At 40.7% G+C, this 22,852-nt stretch overlaps 1 protein-coding gene across 1 annotated transcript in view; it reads right to left on the bottom strand.

Annotated features, from left to right (window-relative positions):
• Positions 1-21,528, bottom strand: part of LOC117507445 (serine/threonine-protein kinase 35-like) — a 35,177-nt gene extending 13,649 nt beyond the window's left edge. The window contains 5 exon segments of the mRNA XM_034167316.1: positions 4,990-5,323; positions 5,326-5,709; positions 19,287-19,300; positions 20,820-21,286; positions 21,317-21,528. Coding sequence (XP_034023207.1) covers positions 5,022-5,323; positions 5,326-5,709; positions 19,287-19,300; positions 20,820-21,286; positions 21,317-21,361 — 1,212 coding nt within the window. The 5' untranslated portion in view covers positions 21,362-21,528 and the 3' untranslated portion in view covers positions 4,990-5,021.
• Between the last annotated feature and the right edge of the window lie 1,324 nt (positions 21,529-22,852).

The following is a 22,852-nucleotide window of genomic DNA, read 5'->3' as shown; positions in this document are numbered from 1 at the left end:
AAAAAAATAAAAAACCCTTTCTTCAAAATCATTCAAAATAAAAGTTTTCCTCTCTGTACCTTAACTAGAATTGTTCAAATTAAGGCCCCGTCCACACAGAAACGGATTTAGCCACATCTGCATACGTTTTGCATCGTATTGGCATTTCGTCTACACAAAACCACTCAAAATTATCATTTGAAAATGAGTTCCAGAGTGGGTAAATATGAAAACACTGGCTTTGCATCTCTATGTGCACAAGCAATACATAACGTTTCTGAAAGGATTATGTCACAGCATCACCTGTCTAACCACAGCTGGTCATAATTGTTAATCACATGTTGTTGTTGTTGTTAATAGTGTAAACTTTTCTCCCTTTGCTGCACCATTAATGGGATTTTTCATCAGAAAGCTTATGGGATGAAGGAAGGCTGTGGTGAAAGCCAGTGAAGTAATGTGCACCCCGATTACTGTTATGATGACAACCCACAGCATCGGCTAAAGTAACAACCTGTCACCAGGGCAGACAAAAACAGCTAATGAATTAATCCCTTTTCCACATTTCTGTACAGTGCACATACAGTTAGCTGTGCGGTTCTTTCCACTGCCGTGCACTTGACAGCACCTCTCTGAAAACACCTTAATATATAAATAGGCAGTGGTGGGCACAGCTAAGTGAAAAGTTAGCTTCACAACACCATTAAACTGCTAACTGAAATGTTAACTTTTATGGCGCTAAACCGCTAAATTTAGCGGAAGTTACCGCTAAACTACTAACTTAGTATTGACTCAGTATGCTGTCGGCTACTGATAAGCCAGTTTTGTGTTTAAGCACCGGCGGGGCTGCTGTGTAAATTCAAAGGCAATCACAAACAAAACGAACGCACAAAAAATAAAACCCCACACACTGTCATCATCTATCTAAAAGTAAATCACAGTATTAGAAGTCACAGTTTATCTCTATATTATATATTATAACCTTTAACAGAGCTGCATTCACAAACACAAAACAAATGCACAAAAAAATAAACTGACAATAAATAAAATCCCAAACAGTCATCATCTTTATAAAAAGCAGTGAATCACAGTATTAGTAGTCAGTTTATCTCTGTATTATATTTATAAACTAAGGATGGGACCTATCTGATCCTGGATCGTATTGGGTTCCAATACAGACGTAATTCACATATCGGAAATACTGATCCAACCCCCGACTTTTTCCCCCGATACCGGAGAAGAGCCACTGTGAATCCTCTCAACTGCTGCTGTTTGCTCTGTGCTTGTTTACTGCCAAGCGGGAGGAGGAGAGGGGGAGGTTTTTTGAAGCCAGGCTGTTTAAGAGAGCTCTCTTTCGCAGTGTTCTAGCTGCGGTTAGCGGCAAATTTCTGCTCGTCTCTCGAGTTCAAGTTGTCTGTTCGTGGCCCTGGATTTTCAGAAAAATTAACTGAATTGTTGCTGAAAATGTGTGCTAAAAAGTAGGGTTGAGCCGGATACTTATTTCAGACAAGTATCTGGTACAGATAAAGCATTGATGAGCACAAGCAAGATACGAGTAAAACTCGTCAATATCTGTGCTCGTGCTGAAGGAAAATCTTGATTGGCAAACTGAATGTCTTCACACTCTGGCCCGTCACAGTGGCGTATTCGTAGAGCTGCTCATTGCAGCGTTGTTTCATTTAAAAATGCCTGAAATACGCGCGTACTCAGCCTTTAACAGTGTTCGTTCATACTTGCAGCTGCATGTGTTCGCATTTTAATGTGTGCACACAGTTGCGTGTACTATGCCGCACCAGTTTCAGTGCTATTTTCTGCCTCTGTGGAAGTGCGCTCTGTTCTCTACTGCATGGTGTGGTGCGGCTCAAAAACAGTCATTTAACATTATTATTATTGTTTTTTTTTTGTCTTGGTGGATCACTTTCATTGTGTCCACATGCTGCCGAGTCTGGCTGTGGTAAAGGCTTCCCTGAATGAAATGCTGAGACTCGTTAAACTGGGAGAGAGCGCTTTTATTGATAGTGCGGGCGGTCTCCCTCTCTCGCGCGCGCGCGCACACACACACACACACACACACACACACACACACACACACACACACACACACACACACACACACACACACACACACACACACACACACACACACACACACACACACACACACACACAGAGAGAGACATTTTATGAAACGATGCGACACAGTGAAACAGTCCTCATATAATGACTCCAATATGATAAAGTGAAGCAACGATCTTGCAGTATTTATAGCTCCAGAAGAACAACAGGGAGATGTGAAATGGCGGACAGTACCATGTTGAAGCGAGGGCGGTCTCACAATAGCGGACAGTAGCATGGCGCTGCGTGTACTTGCGTGAAGGCTCCATGCTGTGCACCGAAGAAAATTAAACATGTTTACTTTCTTATTTAATTTCTTCCCTCAACATACTGCTGCATATTGAGAAAAAACTCCTCGTGAAGTGGGCGGAGAGCTGCTCATTACAGCGTAGACGATATGCTGTAATAAGCAGCTCTATTTTGGTTTGTATGATATTTAAAGTTACTTGGTGAACTTGTTTCGTAACTTACCGCGGTGCATTGACAAGACAGAGCTGAAAACGGCTTGTGTTGTGTCGGTCACTGCCTCCACGCCGGTCGGGTTTTTTTTTGTTAACCATTTGTTTGCTCTTAGTTTGGCTGGCGATATGAAGTCTGGTGGAAAACTTTGCTTGTACTGAACTCGGTGCTTTTGAGAAGAATACAGTGAACAAGGCTGACATAATATTTTCCTGTTTGCATGAATCACCAAGTTCACACAGATCATTAAAAAAAAAAAAACAGTCTTAGAACAACCTCTCCCTCCCTCTCACTCAGTCACACACACATGCACACAGACACACACGCACAGACACCTTAATCAAACTGCCAAGAATGTTACGTAGTAAAAATGGAAAAAAAAAAAAAAGATAAAATAAATCACAGTTTGATCATAAAATTTAAAAAAAGAAAGCTCTGTGTATGACAACTCTTGTTCATGCAGTTCATAGTTCATAATTTCCTACTACATTGAATGTCAATTCTGAGACTGTTCTTTTATTCATTCATAACCTTAGAATATTCATGTTCTGAGTTTATAAAAAACTTGTTCTGTAAACAGTTCTCTTACTTTTGTGATCAAAATCATTGATCTGAATCTAAATTTTGAGGCTGTTCTGTAAATAGTTCCTTTAGTATTGTGATCAAAAACATTGAATCTTAATTCTGAGGCTGCTCTGTAAATATTCATTCATACACTTAAGAAAATTCATGTTAATAAAAAACTTGTTCTGTAAATAGTTCTCTTACTTTTGTGATCAAAATCATGCATTTGAATCAAAATTTTGAGGATGTTCTGTAAATAGTTTTCAAATAATCAATAAACATAGCAACTTATAATCAATCCATATCAATTTCAATCTTAAAATAATGTAACGATTTAAGCCCCACCAATTTCAGGTTAAACCACGCCCACTTCCGGTTTAGGCCCCACCCACCCCAAGTACAGATACAGATCATTTAGATGGTTGAACAGATATAGATAGTGGTGTACTCGCTCATCCTGACTAAAAAGTTAACTGCTTCACTGTCTCAAGGCTGTAAATTTCCACCTCAGTGTGCAGCCGAGGAGAAGCTAAACAAAGATTCTGTCCACTGAAAGGGGGGGAAAAAGTCTCCATTAAAATCCTGCGCTTGAGCATCAATGATGATACATTTATTTTACAGCTGAAAGGCTTTGTGTTTCCCAAAAGTTCGAAGTATGCACAGCACGAAAACAGTGAGGAAGGAAACGAGAGAGAGAGAGAGAGAGAGACGGAGGGAGAGAGAAAGCGAGCGAGAGAGGCAGACAGGGAGTGCCGGGGGGAGGGGGGCAGAAATTTCTATGTGACACTGGCTTTTCCAAAGCACGAAAAAGCAGAGCAATCGCCATCTTGGATTCACGTCTGCCAGAACAACAAAATAGCTGGGGAAAAAAAAAAAAAAAAAAAAACAGTAAAATGAGTCACCCATCACCCTACTGGGAGAAGCTTTTTTTTCAGCGAGTTTTCGGAGTGACGCGGAGTTGAGGGAGGACTGATCAGATGGTGGGATCAATCGGACTGCGACAGCCGGCAGAGCCACACAGAGCAGCCAGGATTTAAGCCACATTCCTGGGAAGAGCGAGACACCACAGCTGGGGTGATGGAGCAGACCCACTCAATCCAAAATTCTTCACTTTGGATTTATACAAACACCCAGTTTGAGCAACGGAGCTTAGTTCTGCAGTTTGTCTGAGATGAGAATAATTTAAAAATAAACGTGACGTTACTGCACTGCTGAAGGTTTAGTGCGCAGCTAATGTTAGCTTAGCCTTTTAGCCTCTTTAGCTGCAGCATCACTCAGCTGAGCTGAGTGAATGTTATAATTTGTAAATGGTTCAATTTATTTTTAATAATAAAGCTAGTTTTAATTGTTGTTGCTTGTTGTTTTGTAGTCCACAAAACCTCAACTTTAAATGACTTTTTTTTCAGGTTTTTTTTATTTTTACCACTTAAAATAGTTTATTAGGGCTGGGCAATGTCTAATTAATTGGTATATCAAGATGTGTGCCATATTATGTTATCTTAGGTATTAACATCTGCCTTGTCTATCAGCTTGTCGACCCACTGATAAACATTACTTTAACTCACTCTATACTAAAGAGCGTGTAAAACAGCGAAGAAAATCGACACTGCTTCGTATGGTCGAAAATGCTTTTTAGATATGGTCATGTACCGTATTGTTTCAAGCGCTGGTTTCAGCTGAAAGCATCTTAAAATGGACTAGGCCTAAAATGGATGTGCTACAGTTGGAAAAAACAGGCCAAGATACCAGTGACTACGATATTTGCATCAGGCGCCATATTCAACAGCCTTTAAAACAATGCTGTATTCAGTCAAAGAATAGAAAGCACTTTCAAAACATCCAAGAAACTATGCAGTAGAACAAAGATGTAGATACCTGGATAATGTAGTGGGGGGGGAGGGGGGAGGTCATGCAACACACATAACCTGGTCCATTCGAGCTTGCAGCTCAAAAGCATCTGGTCGGTCCTGAGGGTTGACAGAAAGCATGTCCCGCAGCAGTTTCTTCACGCCATCGGACATACCTGATCTTCGTTTCTGTGGAATATTCAGTACCATTTTTGGATTCTCTAGAAGTGCCTCGCCCACAGGCACAATGTCCGCTCCCTGTCTCACATATGTTCCCAGCAGCTCCCGCTTTGACTCGGCATCAATGAATGTAATTCTCTCAAGCATGGCCCAGATGATGATGCCTAAAGCAAATATATCAGCTTGGCTGTGTAATGACCCTCCCACACTTCAGGTGCCATATAGAAGTCCGAGCCACACGCTGATGACAACCAGAACTTGTTAACGTTTACATTTTTGTACTTTTCCTCCACTTCCTTGCCATCACACGCATAGCTTAGTCCGGCACAAACTTTACTCAGGCCAAAGTCTGCCACCTTGAGGATAGGAGTCCCCGACTTCTCAGAGATGAGGATGTTATCTGGTTTGAGGTCTCTGTGGACAATGTTGTTTTCATGCAAGAAGGCGACAGCACTGGTCAACTGGAGCATAAAACTGCTGTTTGTTTGAGGGTCAGGCCGCCGGGACAGAATGAACTGGTTGAGGTCACCACCTTCACAGAACTCCATGACAAACAGAGGTAACAAGGCTCGTCCAAGGAACTAAGAACTCTCTCCCCTGCAAAAGATCCACACCAGACAATCAGCAATTTTAAGAAACAGATTATTTCAAGTGGATAATATATGTGCAGCCAGGGCTGCACAATTAAATGCATCACAATCATAATCTTTGTACCAGCCTGCACAATTACATAATTATCAAATGGTAAATGGACTGCATTTATATAGTGCTTTTTATGATCAAACACTTTACAGTGATGTCTCACATTCACCTACTCACACCAACGCGGACATCGGGGTGCTGCTGCCATGGCAAGGTACCCACGATACACTGGGGGCAACTTAGAGATTAAAGACCTTGCCCAAGGGTCATTACGTGATTTTCTGGTCCGCTGGGGTTATGGACCAAGGATCATCTGGTCACAAGTCTACCACTTTAATCACTTGACCATCACCTCCCCAATAACAGTCAAAGTTTGTGATTGAAATAAATAAAAGTCATGATGCATTGCATAATGTGTTTTTGGCCCATCCACTGTCAGATGTTGTCCAACTTTTATACTAGTGTTGGGACGCAACCTTCAGTAATTGCAGGATGCTTTGAAAACCAATGAGTATTTTTATTCTTATGTGTAATACTATGCTGAAAGGTTCTAAATAAAAAGGAGAAAAATATGAGGGAAGGTATCTCTTATGTTGGGAGTACAAGGTCTGTTAGAAAACTACCGACCTTTTTATTTTTTGCAAAAACTTGATGGATTTGAATCATGTGTGCTTGCATGAGCTAACCTTGAACCTTCGTGCGCATGCGTGAATTTTTTCACGCCTGTTGATTGCGTCATTTGCTGGTAAGCAGCCTTTGTGTGAGGATGGGTGTTGTCTCACATCGGATTTTCTATGCAAGGAAAATGGCGGAACGACTGGAGCAGTGCGACTGCATCAAATTTTGGCAGAAACTGGGTGACAACCAGGCGCAAACTATTCGGAAGATTCAGACGGCTTTCAGTGACAATCGTATGGGCATCACACAGATTAAGGAGCGGTACAACCGGTTTAAAGACGGCCGCACAACAGTGGAGAGCGTGCCGCGCTCACGGTCGGCCTATCAACATGCTGAATGACCAGATCATTTCCAAAGTGAACGCTGTGGTGATGTGGGACCGTCGTGTGACTATCCGAGAAATTGCGGAAGAGGCGGACATCAGCACTTTTTCGGCACATTCCACTGTGACAGAAGATTTGGCCATGAAAAGAGTTGCAGCGAAATTCATGCCGATGGCTTTGGCACAAAGTTGCCGACAGAGCAAAAGCACCTCCGTGTTGAAGTCTCACAGGACATGCTGGACTCCGAAAAATGATGCCACCTCTTCCACCATTTGGAAGATTCAGACGGCTTTCAGTGGCTTTTCATCCATCCATCCATCCATTTTCTTCTGCTTTATCCGGAGTCGGGTTGCGGGGGCAGCAGCTCGAGCAAAGCCGCCCAGACCTCCCGATCCACACACACAACTCCCCCAGCTCCTCCGGGGGAACCCCAAGGCATTCCCAAGCCAGCCGAGAGATGCAGTCCCTCCAGTGTGTCCTGGGTCTTCCCCGGAGCCTCCTCCCAATGGGACGTGCCCGGAACACCTCTCCAGCGAGGCATCCAGGGGGCATCCGGAAAAGATGCCCGAGCCACCTCAACTGACTCCTTTCGACGTGGAGGAGCAGCGGCTCGACTCCGAGCTCCTCCCGAGTGACCGAGCTCCTCACCCTCTCTCTAAGGGAGTGCCCAGCCACCCTGCAGAAGAAACTCATCTCGGCCACTTGTACTCGCGAGCTCGTTCTTTCGGTCATGAGCCAAATCTCATGACCATAGGTGAGGATCGGAACGTAGATCGATTGGTAAATCAAGAGCTTTGGTGGACTAAGGGCAGTTCAGAACCTCCATGACCAGTAAAAAAAAAATAAAAATCAAGGACCGAGACGTCGCCCGGTATGGCGGAGCCGGGGCCCCACCCTGGAGCCAGGCCTGGGGTGGGGCTCAAGCGCGAGTGCCTGGTGGTCGGGCCTTAGCCCATGGGGCCCCGCCGGGCTCAGCCTGAAAGAGCGACGTGGGCCCAGCGTCCTGTGGGTTCACCACCTGCAGAGGGGGCCATGGGGGTCGGGTGCCGAGAGGATTGGGTGGTGGTCGAGGGCGGGTGGCCCTGCGGCCCGGTCCATGCTCACAGCCCTTGGCTGTTGGGACGTGGAGTGGCTTTCAGTCGTGTGACTATCCGAGGAATTGTGGAGAGGTGGGTATCATTTTTCGGAGTCCCAGCATGTCCTGTGAGGACTTCAACACGGAGGTGCTTTTGCGCCGTCGGCAGCTTTTCGCTGCTGACGCAACTGTTTTCATGGCCAAATCTTATGTCACAGTGGAATGTGCAGAAAAAGTGCTGAGTCCACCTCTTCCGCAATTTCTCTGATAGTCACATGACAGTCCCACATCACCACAGCGTTCACTTTGGAAATGATCTGGTCATTTCAGCATGTTGATGGCCGCCCGGAGCGTGGCTCGCTCTCCACTGTTGTGCGGCCATCTTTAAACCAGTTGTACCGCTCCTTAATCTGTGTGATGCCCATAGGATCGTCACCGAAAGCAGTCTTAATAATCCGAATGGTTTCCACCTGGCTGTCGCCCAGTTTCTGGCAAAATTTGATGCAGTCGCGCTGCTCCAGTCGTCTGCCATTTTCCTTGCAAAGAAAATCCGACAAGAGACAACACCGATCCCACACAAAGACTGCTTACCAGCAAATGACGCAATTGACAGGCGTGAAAAAATTCACGCATGCGCACGAAGGTTCAAGGTTGGCTCATACAAGCACACGTGATTCAAATCCATCAGGTTTTTGCAAAAAATAAAAAGGTCGGATACTTTTCTAACAGACCTCGTATATCATTATATATTAACCCATAAAACATACAGTATAATATATATATATATATATATATATATATATATATATATATATACACACACTATATAGTGATATATCTAATATTACTGCAATATGAAATAAACTGTATCATGAAAAGATTTTTTTTGTCATATCGCACAGCAATACTCACCTGATATGTCACAAAAATTGCTGCTGTCTGGATCAATTAAACTTAGGGTTTACAAAATAGAATTATTCAAAATTTCTCCTATCGACGTAAGTAATTTATTCTCCATCTCCAAATATATTTTTGCTCTGGAGGTTTTCTTCATGTAAATCTCAATTTGTGCAATAATTTGGCACCATTAAATCTCCTAAAACCAGACTTCTGTGCGGACTGTTATTTAACCCTGTGGAGTAGTTTGACGCGCATCTGTGTCAAAAGTCACATGACCGAATTAAGCGTTCCTCCCACCAAATTTCCTACACTTTCAGTTTGAATGTTTGTTGAAAGTGTAGACTTCAAACTTTACACCAGCATTTAAATTTTGTTGATCGACTCAGTAAAATGTGAATAATGATTAATAATTTTCGGAAGGTTTTAGATGTGTTATGGTAATGGGCGTGGAGCGGTTCTCTGTTCGTGTGCACCTCCAAGACGTGCACGGACTTTTCTCCCTCTTTCCTCTTCTCTGCTTGCCAAATGTAGTCAAAATTGCCCAAATATACCCCAGACTCCAGAGGGTTAACCACAAACAGGGAACATTGACAAACTGAGTAAAAAAGGATTCTTTTTAATGGCATCCTTGTATTAAAAAAGGCACAAATATGAAAAGGATGGAGAATTTACAATAGGGATGGGTACCAAAAACTGGTTCCTGTTAAGAATCGGTAAGAAATGATTCGATCCATCAACATCAAATATGTGTCATTGTCAAAGAAAAATCAAAGTGGTTATTTTGGACAAGTTATTCATCCATATCCAACTACTGACTGGGGTACTTACAGTAGTGTTCAGAATAATAGTAGTGCTATGTGACTAAAAAGATTAATCCCAATTTTGAGTATATTTCTTATTGTTACATGGGAAACAAGGTACCAGTAGATTCAGTAGATTCTCACAAAACCAACAAGACCAAGCATTCATGATATGCACACTCTTAAGGCTATGAAATTGGGCTATTAGTAAAAAAAAAAAAAAAAAAAAAGGACAAAAGGGGGTGTTCACAATAATATACTCAACAAAAATATAAACGCAACACTTTTGGTTTTGCTCCCATTTTGTATGAGATGAACTCAAAGATCTAAAACTTTTTCCACATACACAATATCACCATTTCCCTCAAATATTGTTCACAAACCAGTCGAAATCTGTGATAGTGAGCACTTCTCCTTTGCTGAGATAATCCATCCCACCTCACAGGTGTGCCATACCAAGATGCTGATTAGACACCATGATTAGTGCACAGGTGTGCCTTAGAATGCCCACAATAAAAGGCCACTCTGAAAGGTGCAGTTTTGTTTTATTGGGGGGGGATACCAGTCAGTATCTGGTGTGACCACCATTTGCCTCATGCAGTGCAACACATCTCCTTCGCATAATCCGTGAAGAGAACACCTCTCCAACGTGCCAAACGGCAGTGAATGTGAGCATTTGCCCACTCAAGTCGGTTACGACGATGAACTGGAGTCAGGTCGAGACCCTGATGAGGACGACGAGCATGCAGATGAGCTTCCCTGAGACGGTTTCTGACAGTTTGTGCAGAAATTCTTTGGTTATGCAAACCGATTGTTCCAGCAGCTGTCGAGTGGCTGGTCTCAGACGATCTTGGAGGTGAACATGCTGGATGTGGAGGTCCTGGGCTGGTGTGGTTACATGTGGGCTGCGGTGTGAGGCTGGTTGGATGTACTGCCAAATTCTCATGAAACGCCTTTGGAGACGGCTTATGGTAGAGAAATGAACATTCAATACACAAGCAACAGCTCTGGTTGACATTCCTGCTGTCAGCATGCCAATTGCATGCTCCCTCAAATCTTGCGACATCTGTGGCATTGTGCTGTGTGATAAAACTGCACCTTTCAGAGTGGCCTTTTATTGTGGGCAGTCTAAGGCACACCTGTGCACTAATCATGGTGTCTAATCAGCATCTTGATATGGCACACCTGTGAGGTGGGATGGATTATCTCAGCAAAGGAGAAGTGCTCACTATCACAGATTTAGACTGGTTTGTGAATATATTTGAGAGAAATGGTGATATTGTATATGTGGAAAAAGTTTTAGATCTTTGAGTTCATCTCATACAAAATGGGAGCAAAACCAAAAGTGTTGCGTTTATATTTTTGTTGATAGTAGTCTGGCATTCAGTCAGTGAGTTTGTCAATTTTGTGGAACAAACAGGTGTGAATCAGGTGTCCCCTATTTAAGGATGAAGCCAGCACCTGTTGCACATGCTTTTCTCTTTGAAAGACTGAGGAAAATGGGACGTTCAAGACATTGTTCAGAAGAACAACATAGTTTGATTAAAAAGTTGATTGGAGAGGGGAAACTTATACGCAGGTGCAAAAAATTATAGGCTGTTCATCTACAATGATCTCCAATGCTTTAAAATGGACAAAAACCAGAGACGTGTGGAAGAAAACGGAAAACAGCCATCAAAATGGATAGAGGAATAACCAGAAAGGCAAAGGCTCACCCATTGATCAGCTCCAGGATGATCAAAGACAGTCTGGAGTTACCTGGAAGTGCTGTGACAGTTAGAAGACGCCTGTGTGAAGCTAATTTATTTGCAAGAATCCCCCGCAAAGTCGCTCTGCTAAATAAAATACGTGCAGAAGAGGTTACAATTTTCCAAGGAACACATCAACTGGCCTATAGAGAAATGGAGGAATATTTTGTGGACTGATGAGAGTAAAATTGTTCCTTTTGGGTCCAAGGGCCACAGACAGTTTGTGAGACGACCCCCAAACTCTGAATTCAAGCCACAGTCCACAGTGAAGCATGGTGGTGCAAGCATCATGATATGGGCACGTTTCTCCTACTATGTGTTGGGCCTATATATCGCATACCAGGTATCATGGATCAGTGTGGATATGTTAAAATACTTGAAGAGGTCATGTTGCCTTATGATGAAGAGGACATGCCCTTGAAATGGGTGTTTCAACAAGACAATGACCCCAAGCACACTAGTAAACCAGCAAAATCTTGGTTCCAAACCAACAAAATTAATGCCTCGCAGATGTGAAGAAATCATGAAAAACTGGGGTTATACAACTAAATACTAGTTTAGTGAGTCACAGCATTGCTAAAGAAGCAGTTTGAACATAATACTTTTAAGTTTGTAGCGTCAATAGCAAATGCTACTATTATTGCAAACACCCCTTTTCTACATTTTTTTTTACTAATAGCCCAATTTCATAGCCTTAGGAGTGTGCATATCATGAATGCTTGGTCTTGTTGGATTTGTGAGAATCTACTGGTACCTTGTTTCCGATGTAACAATAAGAATATACTCAAAACCTGGATTAATCTTTTTAGTCACATAGCACTACTATTATTCTGAACACTACTGTAAATGCCCAAAGTTTCAGACCTGTCAGCTGTTTGCATATTTATTTCAAGAATGAAAATAAGTACAACCTTTCCGGAGAGGACTTTATTTTGACTAAGATAATTGTTGTATAAGTTATATAGACTAAGATTAGTGCAATCTACCCATATATACTATCTACTAAAAACAGTTGATGGTAAATGTGTACTCAGAGTATACAACTGCTATTGTGTTTCTGCATTCTCAAATACAGATGGACTATAAGCATTTCCACATCAAACAAAAAATTATTATTCACATAACACTGATACTTGAGTTTGAAATGCACTCTATGTCCGGAGAGGAAATTTTTGACAGACAAGACACTTTATTTTTGAATGCCAGTTTCAAGTCATTTCGCCACTGGGCAATGATCCTGGGAGTTAAGACTGTTATACAGCAGCCTTTGATAGGGAAATTAGTCCATTTAGTGGTTACCTACTAAATAAATAATAGTTCTAGCAGCCCATCAAAATTAGACATCATGGAAATGGCACAGATATTTTGGTAAAAAGTGGTATAATTAGAGTTCTGCTGGTAAACAAATGTGGATATCAAACCAAATGACCACTGCTGCTGATAGACCAGTAGTACTTGTCCATGTATGGCAAACTAAACTTTGTTGGCCATTTCCACCATGTCATTAAACCAAACTTTAAAAGTTATGCCCAAACAATACAGCAGAGATCAAAATTTTGGGAGCATTTTATCCAAATTAAACACAAAAATGTGTCATGCAAAATCAGCAAGGCAGATATTTCAGATATTCGCTCGAGTTAAACAAGGGCAAAAATCTGTCATTTTGGGTGACTGGGCATGGACGTCAGGCCTCTGAAAATGCATACCGCCCTCCAAAAGCATGTTATTGTATTAATAGCACTGCTATCCTAAAAATTTCTGGGGAGAAACCCTGCATAATAATAATATATTATTAGATATCATCATCATTGACTTACTACTTGGAATATTTAAGAATAAAGTTATTCTGCCTAAACCCAGAAACAGTAAAAAAACAGTAATGTTTGTATTAGTTTTGCACTTCATTCAAATTATTTTTAAATTTGTGCTTTGTTTGTGTAAAAGAAACCTGTTTTACTTGAAACCTTCAAGTTGTTAAGAAAAATCTCCTGCTTGGAAATTACTTAAATGTTTGTTTCACCCCCACCCCCTCCGGCCCCAAATAACTAGTTTTGTATAATACAAGCCAAGCAGATAAACGTTTGTTTAAATGTTTGTTTCCAAAGGAGACAATTCCTGGTTCAAGGCCACCTGACCCTTGCTCATTCTTCCACATGTCAGAAAGGGCATCTGGTGAAAATTTAGTGCCAATCAAAATGTAGATCCACCTTGTATTTGCTGTGGCGACCCCAAAGTGAAACAAGGGAGAGGCCAAGGGGACAAAAGCCACCCTGACACTTGCACAAATTTGCCTAAAATAGACTTCACATCCATTTTGGTCCCACCTAGCTGGCAGCATAATGATAGTTTCTCTTGTCACTGCAAAATGTCCACTCAAGTGTCGTCAAGCATGTCATCACCTTGCCTTTGTCGCTTGTAGCTAAAGTGACTGCAGTTTTAGAATGGCAGAGTGTACCCTGCCTCTGGCCAATGACTGTTGGAATGGGGTGGGCTCTGGCTCCAGTCACAACCCCCCCCACCACCACCCCAACCCTTAAATGGAATAAATATGTATAGAAACTCAATAGACTTGGTCGCAGATATCACCATCTTTGCTGTGCTATGCATTCTGACAAGGCAAGGGGGCAAACAACAGTGGCGTCTCCCAACTTTGAAATGATTGAAAGATTTTTTTGAAGAACTCAAAAAGAGTCACCTTTTCAGGATGTTTGTCTCCTTTGTGAAAGGCTTTGCTTCTCCTCCTTTTGTTTGGGTTGTGTGGAGGCGATCACTGTGCCAGAAAGAACTCAGGTTTTTACAACTGTCTTTAAAAACATTACCACTGATCACCTGGATTAATTTACGTTAGCTCCCCCGCTAACCCCATCATGAAGTTTTACATCTGTCAGCAGAGACTGCCTTCATAACTGATCGTTAGATAATTTTTGTCATCATTTATTTTAATACGTATATGAATAGCGAGATGGGAGTAGTTGTTTACTTCTTCCTACTCCTTTCTGAGCATTGTTTCTTTGTTGACATTTTTCCTGTGGATTACTTTTTCTTTGTGTGTGTGCCTATCTTGTGGAAAATAAATTCAGTTCACTCATTCATCACGATATGAGGTTTTTAGGCCTGTTTTTAAAAACATCACTGATCACAATGATGCGATACAGTTGTGAACACAGTCCCTCAGAAGACAATCTTTCTGTCAACACACTGTTGTGATAGATTAGACTTAAAAAAAAATGATTGAATGTTCAGTACTCATTTGGTTTACAGGTTACACAGTTTCCAACAGTTTACAATGAGTTTACTCTCCTGTATGGCAGAGTGCGTGCAAGTGCGTGGATCAAAGTTGTGCAATTGTCAGGGCACCTTAAGCAGTCCCCGAACTCCTTAAGGTGATTTTTCCATCTCATTACGTTGAGAGAAAAAAAAAAAAAAAAAATCCTGCTGAGAACCCTGTATAGGGCAATGCTGAGTTTGAACAGGTCAAAATTCTTGCAGTACATCTCAGAGTTAAACAGTTAAAAATTAACTTTGTGCACAACATAATTCATGGTATGGCTTCTGACTTATCTTTTTGTGTAAATTCCACCTACCACAATACTCACTCAGGGCCTTATTCTCTCCTTATTTATCCTGTAACATTTTTTGGACATTCTTCATTCAAACATACTGGTGCCACAGCCTGGAATGGTATCCCTACTTAGTTGCAGCTGATTAGCAAGAAGGCAAGTTTTAAAAGACAGTTAAAGAAATTTTTATTCAGTCAGCTAAGGGAAGAGGAACTTAATCCTTTTGTTTTTAATGTGATTTTTAGTCCAAAAGACTAGCTTATCTTCTAGTCCATTGTTTTCTAGTCCAAATCTCAGAGCTAAATTTGTTGTTTTTGTAGTCCAAATCTTGGTGCAAAATGTGTTGTCCTTTACATATCAAGCTATTTATTTCAATTTATTAAGATCTTATTGTTCTCTGTACAATTTGTACTTATTTTATTTGTATTCCAGTGTAAACTCTCTCTGTGTGTGTGTATATACATACATATACATATACACACATACATATACATACATATACATACATATATATACACACACACACACACAACCCCGATTCCAATGAAGGTGGGACATTGTGAAAAATGTAAATAAAAACAGAATACAATAATTTGCAAACTATTGTTTTTGTGCAAATATTTGCTCATTTTGAAATGAATGCCTGCAACATGTTTCAAAAAAGCTGGGACAGTGGTATGTTTACCACTGTGTTACATCACAATCAAGGGGTACAGGTTAAGCAAATCTTTGTTATATGTGATTTACAATTTAATGTCTTGCCAGTGAATGATTTGCATGTGTTCATTAGTTGTTGGTACTGAAATGAACCACAATGCACAGTTTGGTGAAATTTTCAATGTTCTTTTTAAGACTATGGTGTATTATTAAACAACTAGAATCCATTGTTTTGATGTTATTGTGGTGCTGATTTCATCAAAGTACTATGAAGAATGTATCTTATATGCAGAAAACCTTCGGCAAACAATGTTTAATACTTCTGCAAGTTAAATTTGGTTGTTGGATTGGTAATGTGCGATTTGTATTTTACTTAATACTGAGAAGCAACGCTGATATGGCCGATTGTTGTATTCATGGTTGACGTTATGAAATCAATCTTTTTCACATCGACAGAAAATGTTCTGTTTTAAAGTAAATATGCATATTTCTGAGTGACCATAACACTGTGTTATTTGATACACAATGACACTTTGATTGATCAAATTAGATTTTGTGATCGTTGTCGATAAATTCTGGATTTATGTCTCAAGAAATATGACCCTTAGTATTTCACAAAAATCAGTGTAGTGTCTGTACACCACTATTTAAATGGTTCAGATTGATCTAGTTTAGCGATATTATTTCATTGAAAAGTACAAATTTCTTTAGTAACAACTAAAATTATATTTACACGCAACAACACGCAACAACTGATATTTAGTGTAAATCAGCAAGGCTGATTTGGAATTCAGGTTTGCAAAATGTAGTGTCCGTACACCAAGATATTTTGTGCTGCAAGTCTGGTCTACAAACATAAGAAACCGGTTGTATTAGAGTTACAATAAATAATGCAAAGTTCACTTCCATGCTGTAATGTATGTAACATTCAATTATGTATGAGAAAACATGTTATATTTTCCCTAATAAAGAAACGCCACACACACACACACAAACACACACACTAAAGATCATTTCAGGTTGGTTCTGGGTTGATACATGCGTCACATATTTAAATAACATCACCTTATCATTTAACAAATGATGAAATTGTAGTGTCCGTACACTACACTTTGGCACAAAAAACATGCATTTCGAAATCAACTCTAGCTTTTCAGGAAGTGAAGTTAATAAAAATATTTTGTCATTTATTAGACAACACCTTTAATAATTTCTTTTTTCTGATTGTAAATAATTTAATATAGGAACATCAAATTTCTACCCTTAGTGTACCCCACTGGTGCCCCTTGATTGCGATCTGGCTGCTTTCCTTCTAACAACACTCAATAAGCGTTTGGGAACTGAGGACACTAATTGTTGAAGCTTTGTTGGTGGAATTCTTTCCCATTCTTGCTTGATGTACAGCTTCAGTTGTCCAACAGTCCGGGGTCTCCCTTTTCGTATTTTGCGCTTCATAATGCGCCACACATTTTCAATGGCCAACAGATCTGGACTGCAGGCAGGCCAGTCGAGTACCCGCATTCTTTCACTACGACGCCACGCTGTTGTGACGTGTAGAATGTGGCTTGGCATTGTCTTGCTGAATTAAACAGAGACATCTCTGAAAAAGATGTTGCTGTGATGGCAGCATGTGTTGTTCCAAAACCTGGATGTACCTTTCAGCATTGATGGTGCCATCACAGATGTGTAAGTTGCCCATGCCATGGGCACTAACACACCCCCATACCATCACAGATGCTGGCTTTTGAAGTTTGCGCTGGTAACAATACGGATAGTGTTTTTCCTGGTTTGTCCGGAGGACACGACATCCATGATTTCCGAAAACAATTTGAAATGTGGAGTCATCAGACCACAGCACACTTTTCCACTTTGCGTCTGTCCATTTCAAATGAGCTCGGGCCCAGAGAAGGCGGTGGCGTTTCTGGATGTTGTTGATGTATGGCTTTCACTTTGCATGGTAGAGTTTTAACTTGTACTTGTAGATGTAGCGACGAACTGTGTTAACTGACAATGGTTTTCTGAAGTGTTCCTGAGCCCACAGTAAGATCCTTTACACCATAGATGTCAAACTAATTCCAGAAAGGGCCAAGAGGGTGCAGGTTTTCTTTGTAACCACCCACTGCACCAGGTGATTTCACTGATTAACATCACTTTGAGCAGATGGAATCAGTTAATCAGTGAGATCACCTGGTGCAGTGGGTGGTTACAAAGAAAACCTGCACCCTGTTGGCCCTTTCTGGAATCAGTTTGACACCTATGCATAACATAATGATGTCGTTTTTTAATGCAGTGCCGCATTCAATGTTGGTTTTCGACCTTGCCGCTTACATGTAGAAAGTTCTCCAGATTCTCTGAATCTTCTGATTGTATTATGGTCTGTAGATGATGGAATCCCTAAATTCCTTGCAACTGAACATTGAGAAACATTGTTCTTAAACTGCTGAACTATTTTTCACGCAGCTGTTCACAAAGTGGTGATCCTTGCACCATCTTTGCTTGTGAACGGCTGAGCCTTTTGGGGATGCTCCTTTTATACCCAATCATGACACTCACCTGTTTACAATTAACCTGTTCACCTGTAGAATGTTCTAAACAGGTGTTCTTTGAGCATTTATCAACTTTCCCAGTCTTTTGTTGCCACTGTCCCAACTTTTTTGAAATGTGTTGCAGGCATCCATTTCAAAATGAGCAAATATTTGCACAAAAACAAAAAAAGTCTATCAGTTTGAACATTAAATATCTTGTCTTTGTGGTGTATTCAATTGAATATAGGTTGAAGAGGATTTGCAACTCACTGGATTCTGTTTTGACATTTCACATAACGTCCCAACTTCATTGGAATTGGGGTTGCAATTAGTGATGGGATGAACAACACTGGTGCGTCAACACTGTGCCGAGCACACAAGAGTGAAACCCCGTATCGGTGCGCGTATCGCTTTAAGAGAAAATCACGTGACCGATACAGGAACTGTGTCGTTCGGCTGCGCCGCACCAAATTGTGTTTATAAGGAAACAAACTGTATCGACATGTTGCGGATTTGTTGGATGGAGTTTTGCTGGTGGATTTTTGCTTGCCCTCACCTTGCTCCACTGACTTCATGGCACGTTCAAAGATGTTTCCCCAGTCTGGAATAATTTTGATCTTTTGATGCCAAATAAGATAAATCTTTTTCTCCTTTCGGCATTGTTTACTGTTATTTTTCCAATTAGATATGTTTGTACTCCTTTACAGTACTGGAAGAATAACCAGAAAACATATAGACACCTTTATCAACTCGCACTGAAATTTTTTTATGCTCACCATCTTCATCTGTACCCTGTGAAAGAGTTTTTTCTAAGGCAGGGGAACTGGTGTGTAAGAGGAGAAATCGCCTTGGAGCAAAGACACTTCAGTAACCTTTGTTCCTCAATAAAAATGCATAAATGAATCTATTTTCAGTCTTTTATTTCGTATGCTTTAACACTTAAGTTAACAAATTTCCATACACAAGTTCCAAATTTTAACTCTGAATTTTATTACAGACAAATTTGCTATATTTTACAAACCAACTCAGTTTAGCATTTACACAAACAAGGTTTTAAGCAAATTTTAAACTCTTCTCATGAACACCTTAACTCGACACACAAATTGCGCACATGAAATTATGCAATGATGAGATCATATTTTAAATAGAGGACTGGCGATTAACTATTTCACAGGCTGACGTTGCGTTTGCAGCACGGTAACTTTTCCATCTTATCTACCTGCAATGATTTTATAACTACTGCAGGGGTCACTACTGAGCGACCAACACAGTGTCAACACAGTGCCGACACAGTTTGTGTAGTGTGTCAATACACTCCTTGAGGTACCATCATCCCATCACTAGTTCCAATATATTTATTGCTATTTACATTAATTAGCGTGATTCTAGTGTCTGACTTGCAACTTGTACATGTTCCATCGGCTACACTAAAATACGAAATGGAGACAATAAACATTAATTTCATGAAATGCATACCTTAATAGAATACCTGAACCCACGCAAGGCCATATCACACTATAATACTCCTTTAAGGACACAAGAAAAGTGCTACCACCTGACATAAGTAACAGCTAAATCTGCTTAAAGCAATGTTCCCTGATAAATGTGATATCTCATGGATACAATTTCCTTATAAATGCACAAAAATTGTGAAATAGGATGAAATGTTGTTGGTATTGGCTTCTGAGATGGATTTCCTGTTCTGTGGAATGATCTCCCTGCGTCAATAAAACAGTAAGATTCTATGTAGACTTTCAAGTCCAGACATAAGACATTTCGTATGGCTAGCATACTGGCATAGTATAGTTCTACGCTTTGTATTCCCTTAATTCATTTTATTAGGAAACGGAGTGTACCACGGCCTCAACTTTACCTAAATTCTGAGTCTTTTAGTGAAGCTTAGGGCTAGTGGCCGATGATCACCTTAGTATTTCCTGTTGCTTAATGCTGACAAATTATACTGTATTTCTTGTATTTCTGATGCCTGATTATGTTTTTTCTCTCCGTTTAAGGTGCAGCTCCATCCAGAGACAGGTGTGGCAGTTGTGCTGGAGACCCTCCTGTCCTGTGCACCAGCAACATTTCCTGTATATTTGTTTATAATTTGTGTCTGTAGCATGGCCCAAGAAGAGGGTCACCCCTTTCAGTCTGGCCTGCTTGAGCTTTCTTCCTCAGAGGGAGTTTTTCCCCTTACCACTGCTGCTCTGAGGGTTAGTAAGGTTAGACCTTACTTGTGCGAAGCGCCTTGAGGCAACTCTGTTGTGATTTGGCGCTATATAAGTGAAAATAAATTGAAAAATTGAGGCATCAATTTTTCATTTAACATATTTTATTATGTGAGTAATCTATGATTTAAAGTTTGTTGTGTCATAATTGAGTAGGGCCACAATGGAAATAAGTGTTTATGCTTTACTGTGTCATCCGTGTATCATTGATATATTCACCCTTTGTGTGTTATACTGATTTTACTAAATAAACTCAATCAATCAATCAATCAATCGACCCAGGTGCTTGTTCCCTTTGGATATTTGAGTTTCGCCGACTGCTTAAGTTCATTTTCTAATCCACACGTACGTCTGCCTCGCCTTTAAAGGAAGTGTTTTCATAAATGTTGAAATACTAATTAGTGCTCGGACACACTTTGATTTAAGGAGCAGTTTTCTTTAATACTGTGTCGTACAACTACAACAAACATACTACTTTCACAGGTATTTTCTCACATATCTAAAACAAACTGGTTATTTGTCAGGCAGCTGCGGCCCGCAGTGACAAAGTGAAAGCGGTTAGCTCAGGAGCCGTTAGCTTACCTTTGAGCGAGGTCTCGACCAGGCGAAGGTACTGTTTGGACAGCTTGTTGCCGTGGCTCATTTTCTGGGCCATTCCGTTCCTCTGCAGCACGCACTCCTCCAGCTGAACCACGTTCTGGTGCCGTTTCTCCAGGCTGGTCAGCGCCCAGAACTCCTGCAGGGCCAGCTCCACGTTCTCAGGCGCGTCGCAGCGCAGCTTCTTCACGGCCACTTTAGCGCCGGACCTCCGGGCCACCGCTTCGTACACCACGCCGTACGTGCCTCGGCCCACCTCCCGCAGCAGGCTGTAGCGGGGCGCCGCCGCGGCCCTCCGCTCCTCCGCACCGTCCCGTTTGAAGAGGCCGTTGAGCTCCTGCTCCTCCATGTCATGGTCTCCTTCCGTGTTTCCCACGCTCACACTCCGCAGCACGCGGCGCTCCTCGGCTCGCGCTCCGGTTTGCTGTCTTCTGCAGGCTCGCGCGCTCCTCGTGCGTCTTCTCCAGTTGTCCACACCGACTGTCTCCATACGTCCCCGTACAGACGTCACGACTCGAGCGTTAAATAGAAGGCTGTCCGCATGTTGTCAGTTTACAGCAGTAGAACCTCCATTATTTACCTGACCAGAAAGCATGGATTGGATCAAACTTCCTCTATGCTGCTTACACTGAGGGGGGAGGTGCCTCTGAGTAAGCAAACGTCAAGGCAACTACAACATATGAGAGCATTTCCGGGAGATATTTTCAAAATTACACTAAAGACTTTAGTCTCCCCCGACCCCTTAAACAATTATTAACTGGAACAAAAATTATATAAAGCCCACAATCTACAGGTGTGTATAAAACGTTCGTTCGTCCTCACCTTGAATATTGTGTGCAGGCATGGTCACCATATTTGCAGAAAGACAAAAATATTTTAGAGAAAGTACAGAGAAGGGGCACTAAGTTGGTTCCAGAATACAAAAAAAAAATTGCCTTATGAGGATAGGCTCTTGCAACTGGGTCTCACAAGTCTTGAAGACAGACAAACCCGAGGTGATTTGATTGAAATATATAAAATTTTGCATGGCTTTAAGAATGTTGACCCCACTGTATTTTTCGAAATGAGGAGGTATACTGGCTTTAGAAGCCATGAATTGTGCTTGGAATTTAACAGATCTTGATTGAATGTGAGAAAAAAGTTCTTTAGGAACCGAGCAGTAAAGATTTGGAAAGGTTTGCCACCTGATGTGGTCTTATCCTCGAGTATTTTTTGAAATGAGAAGGTATACTGGCCTTAGAGGTCATGAATTGGGTTTGTAAGTTAATAGATCTAGATTAAATGTGAGGAAAGAATTCTTTAGTAATCAAGCAGTAAAGATCTGGAATAGTTTGCCACCTGAAGTGGTCTTATCCTCAAGTACAGATATTTTTAAAGCAAATTATGATCTGTATTATAGTATAATGAATGCCTCCAGATTTTAATTGTTAATAGCTGTTTTTATTGAATGTTATGCTTTGTTATGATGTGTAGTTATATGCAATTATGTATACAAATATTTTACACAATAAAATTAATTATGAATTATAGATATTTTTAAAGCAAATTATGGTTTGTACTACAGTATAATGAATGCCACCAGATTTTAAAATTGTTAATAGCTGTTTTCATTGTTATGTTATGATGTGTCTTTATATACAATCATGTATACAAATATTTTACACAATAAAATTAATTATGAGTTATGAAGCTGATGAGATGATACTCACGATACCATACTTTTGTCCACATTAATTTTATATGTATTTGTTAATACTGTTATTGTAGGTTTAACTACGCTATTATACTTTATACACTAATTACTGTTTTGTTTATCGTGTTAGCTTGCTGGGTTCAGTTGGGTTATTAACGGCTAATTTAGCTCTTCTACTATAACTAGCTTATTTTTGTTATTTACAATTTTATTTTACATGGTGTAGATTTTTAATGATTCATCAGTTTATGTGTTATATTAAAAAGATATCAACATATAGTACCTAAG

The sequence above is a fragment of the Thalassophryne amazonica genome, chromosome 3 (assembly GCF_902500255.1).
Source record: "Thalassophryne amazonica chromosome 3, fThaAma1.1, whole genome shotgun sequence".
Taxonomy (NCBI): domain Eukaryota; kingdom Metazoa; phylum Chordata; class Actinopteri; order Batrachoidiformes; family Batrachoididae; genus Thalassophryne; species Thalassophryne amazonica.
This window is presented reverse-complemented; position numbering and strand designations above follow the sequence as displayed.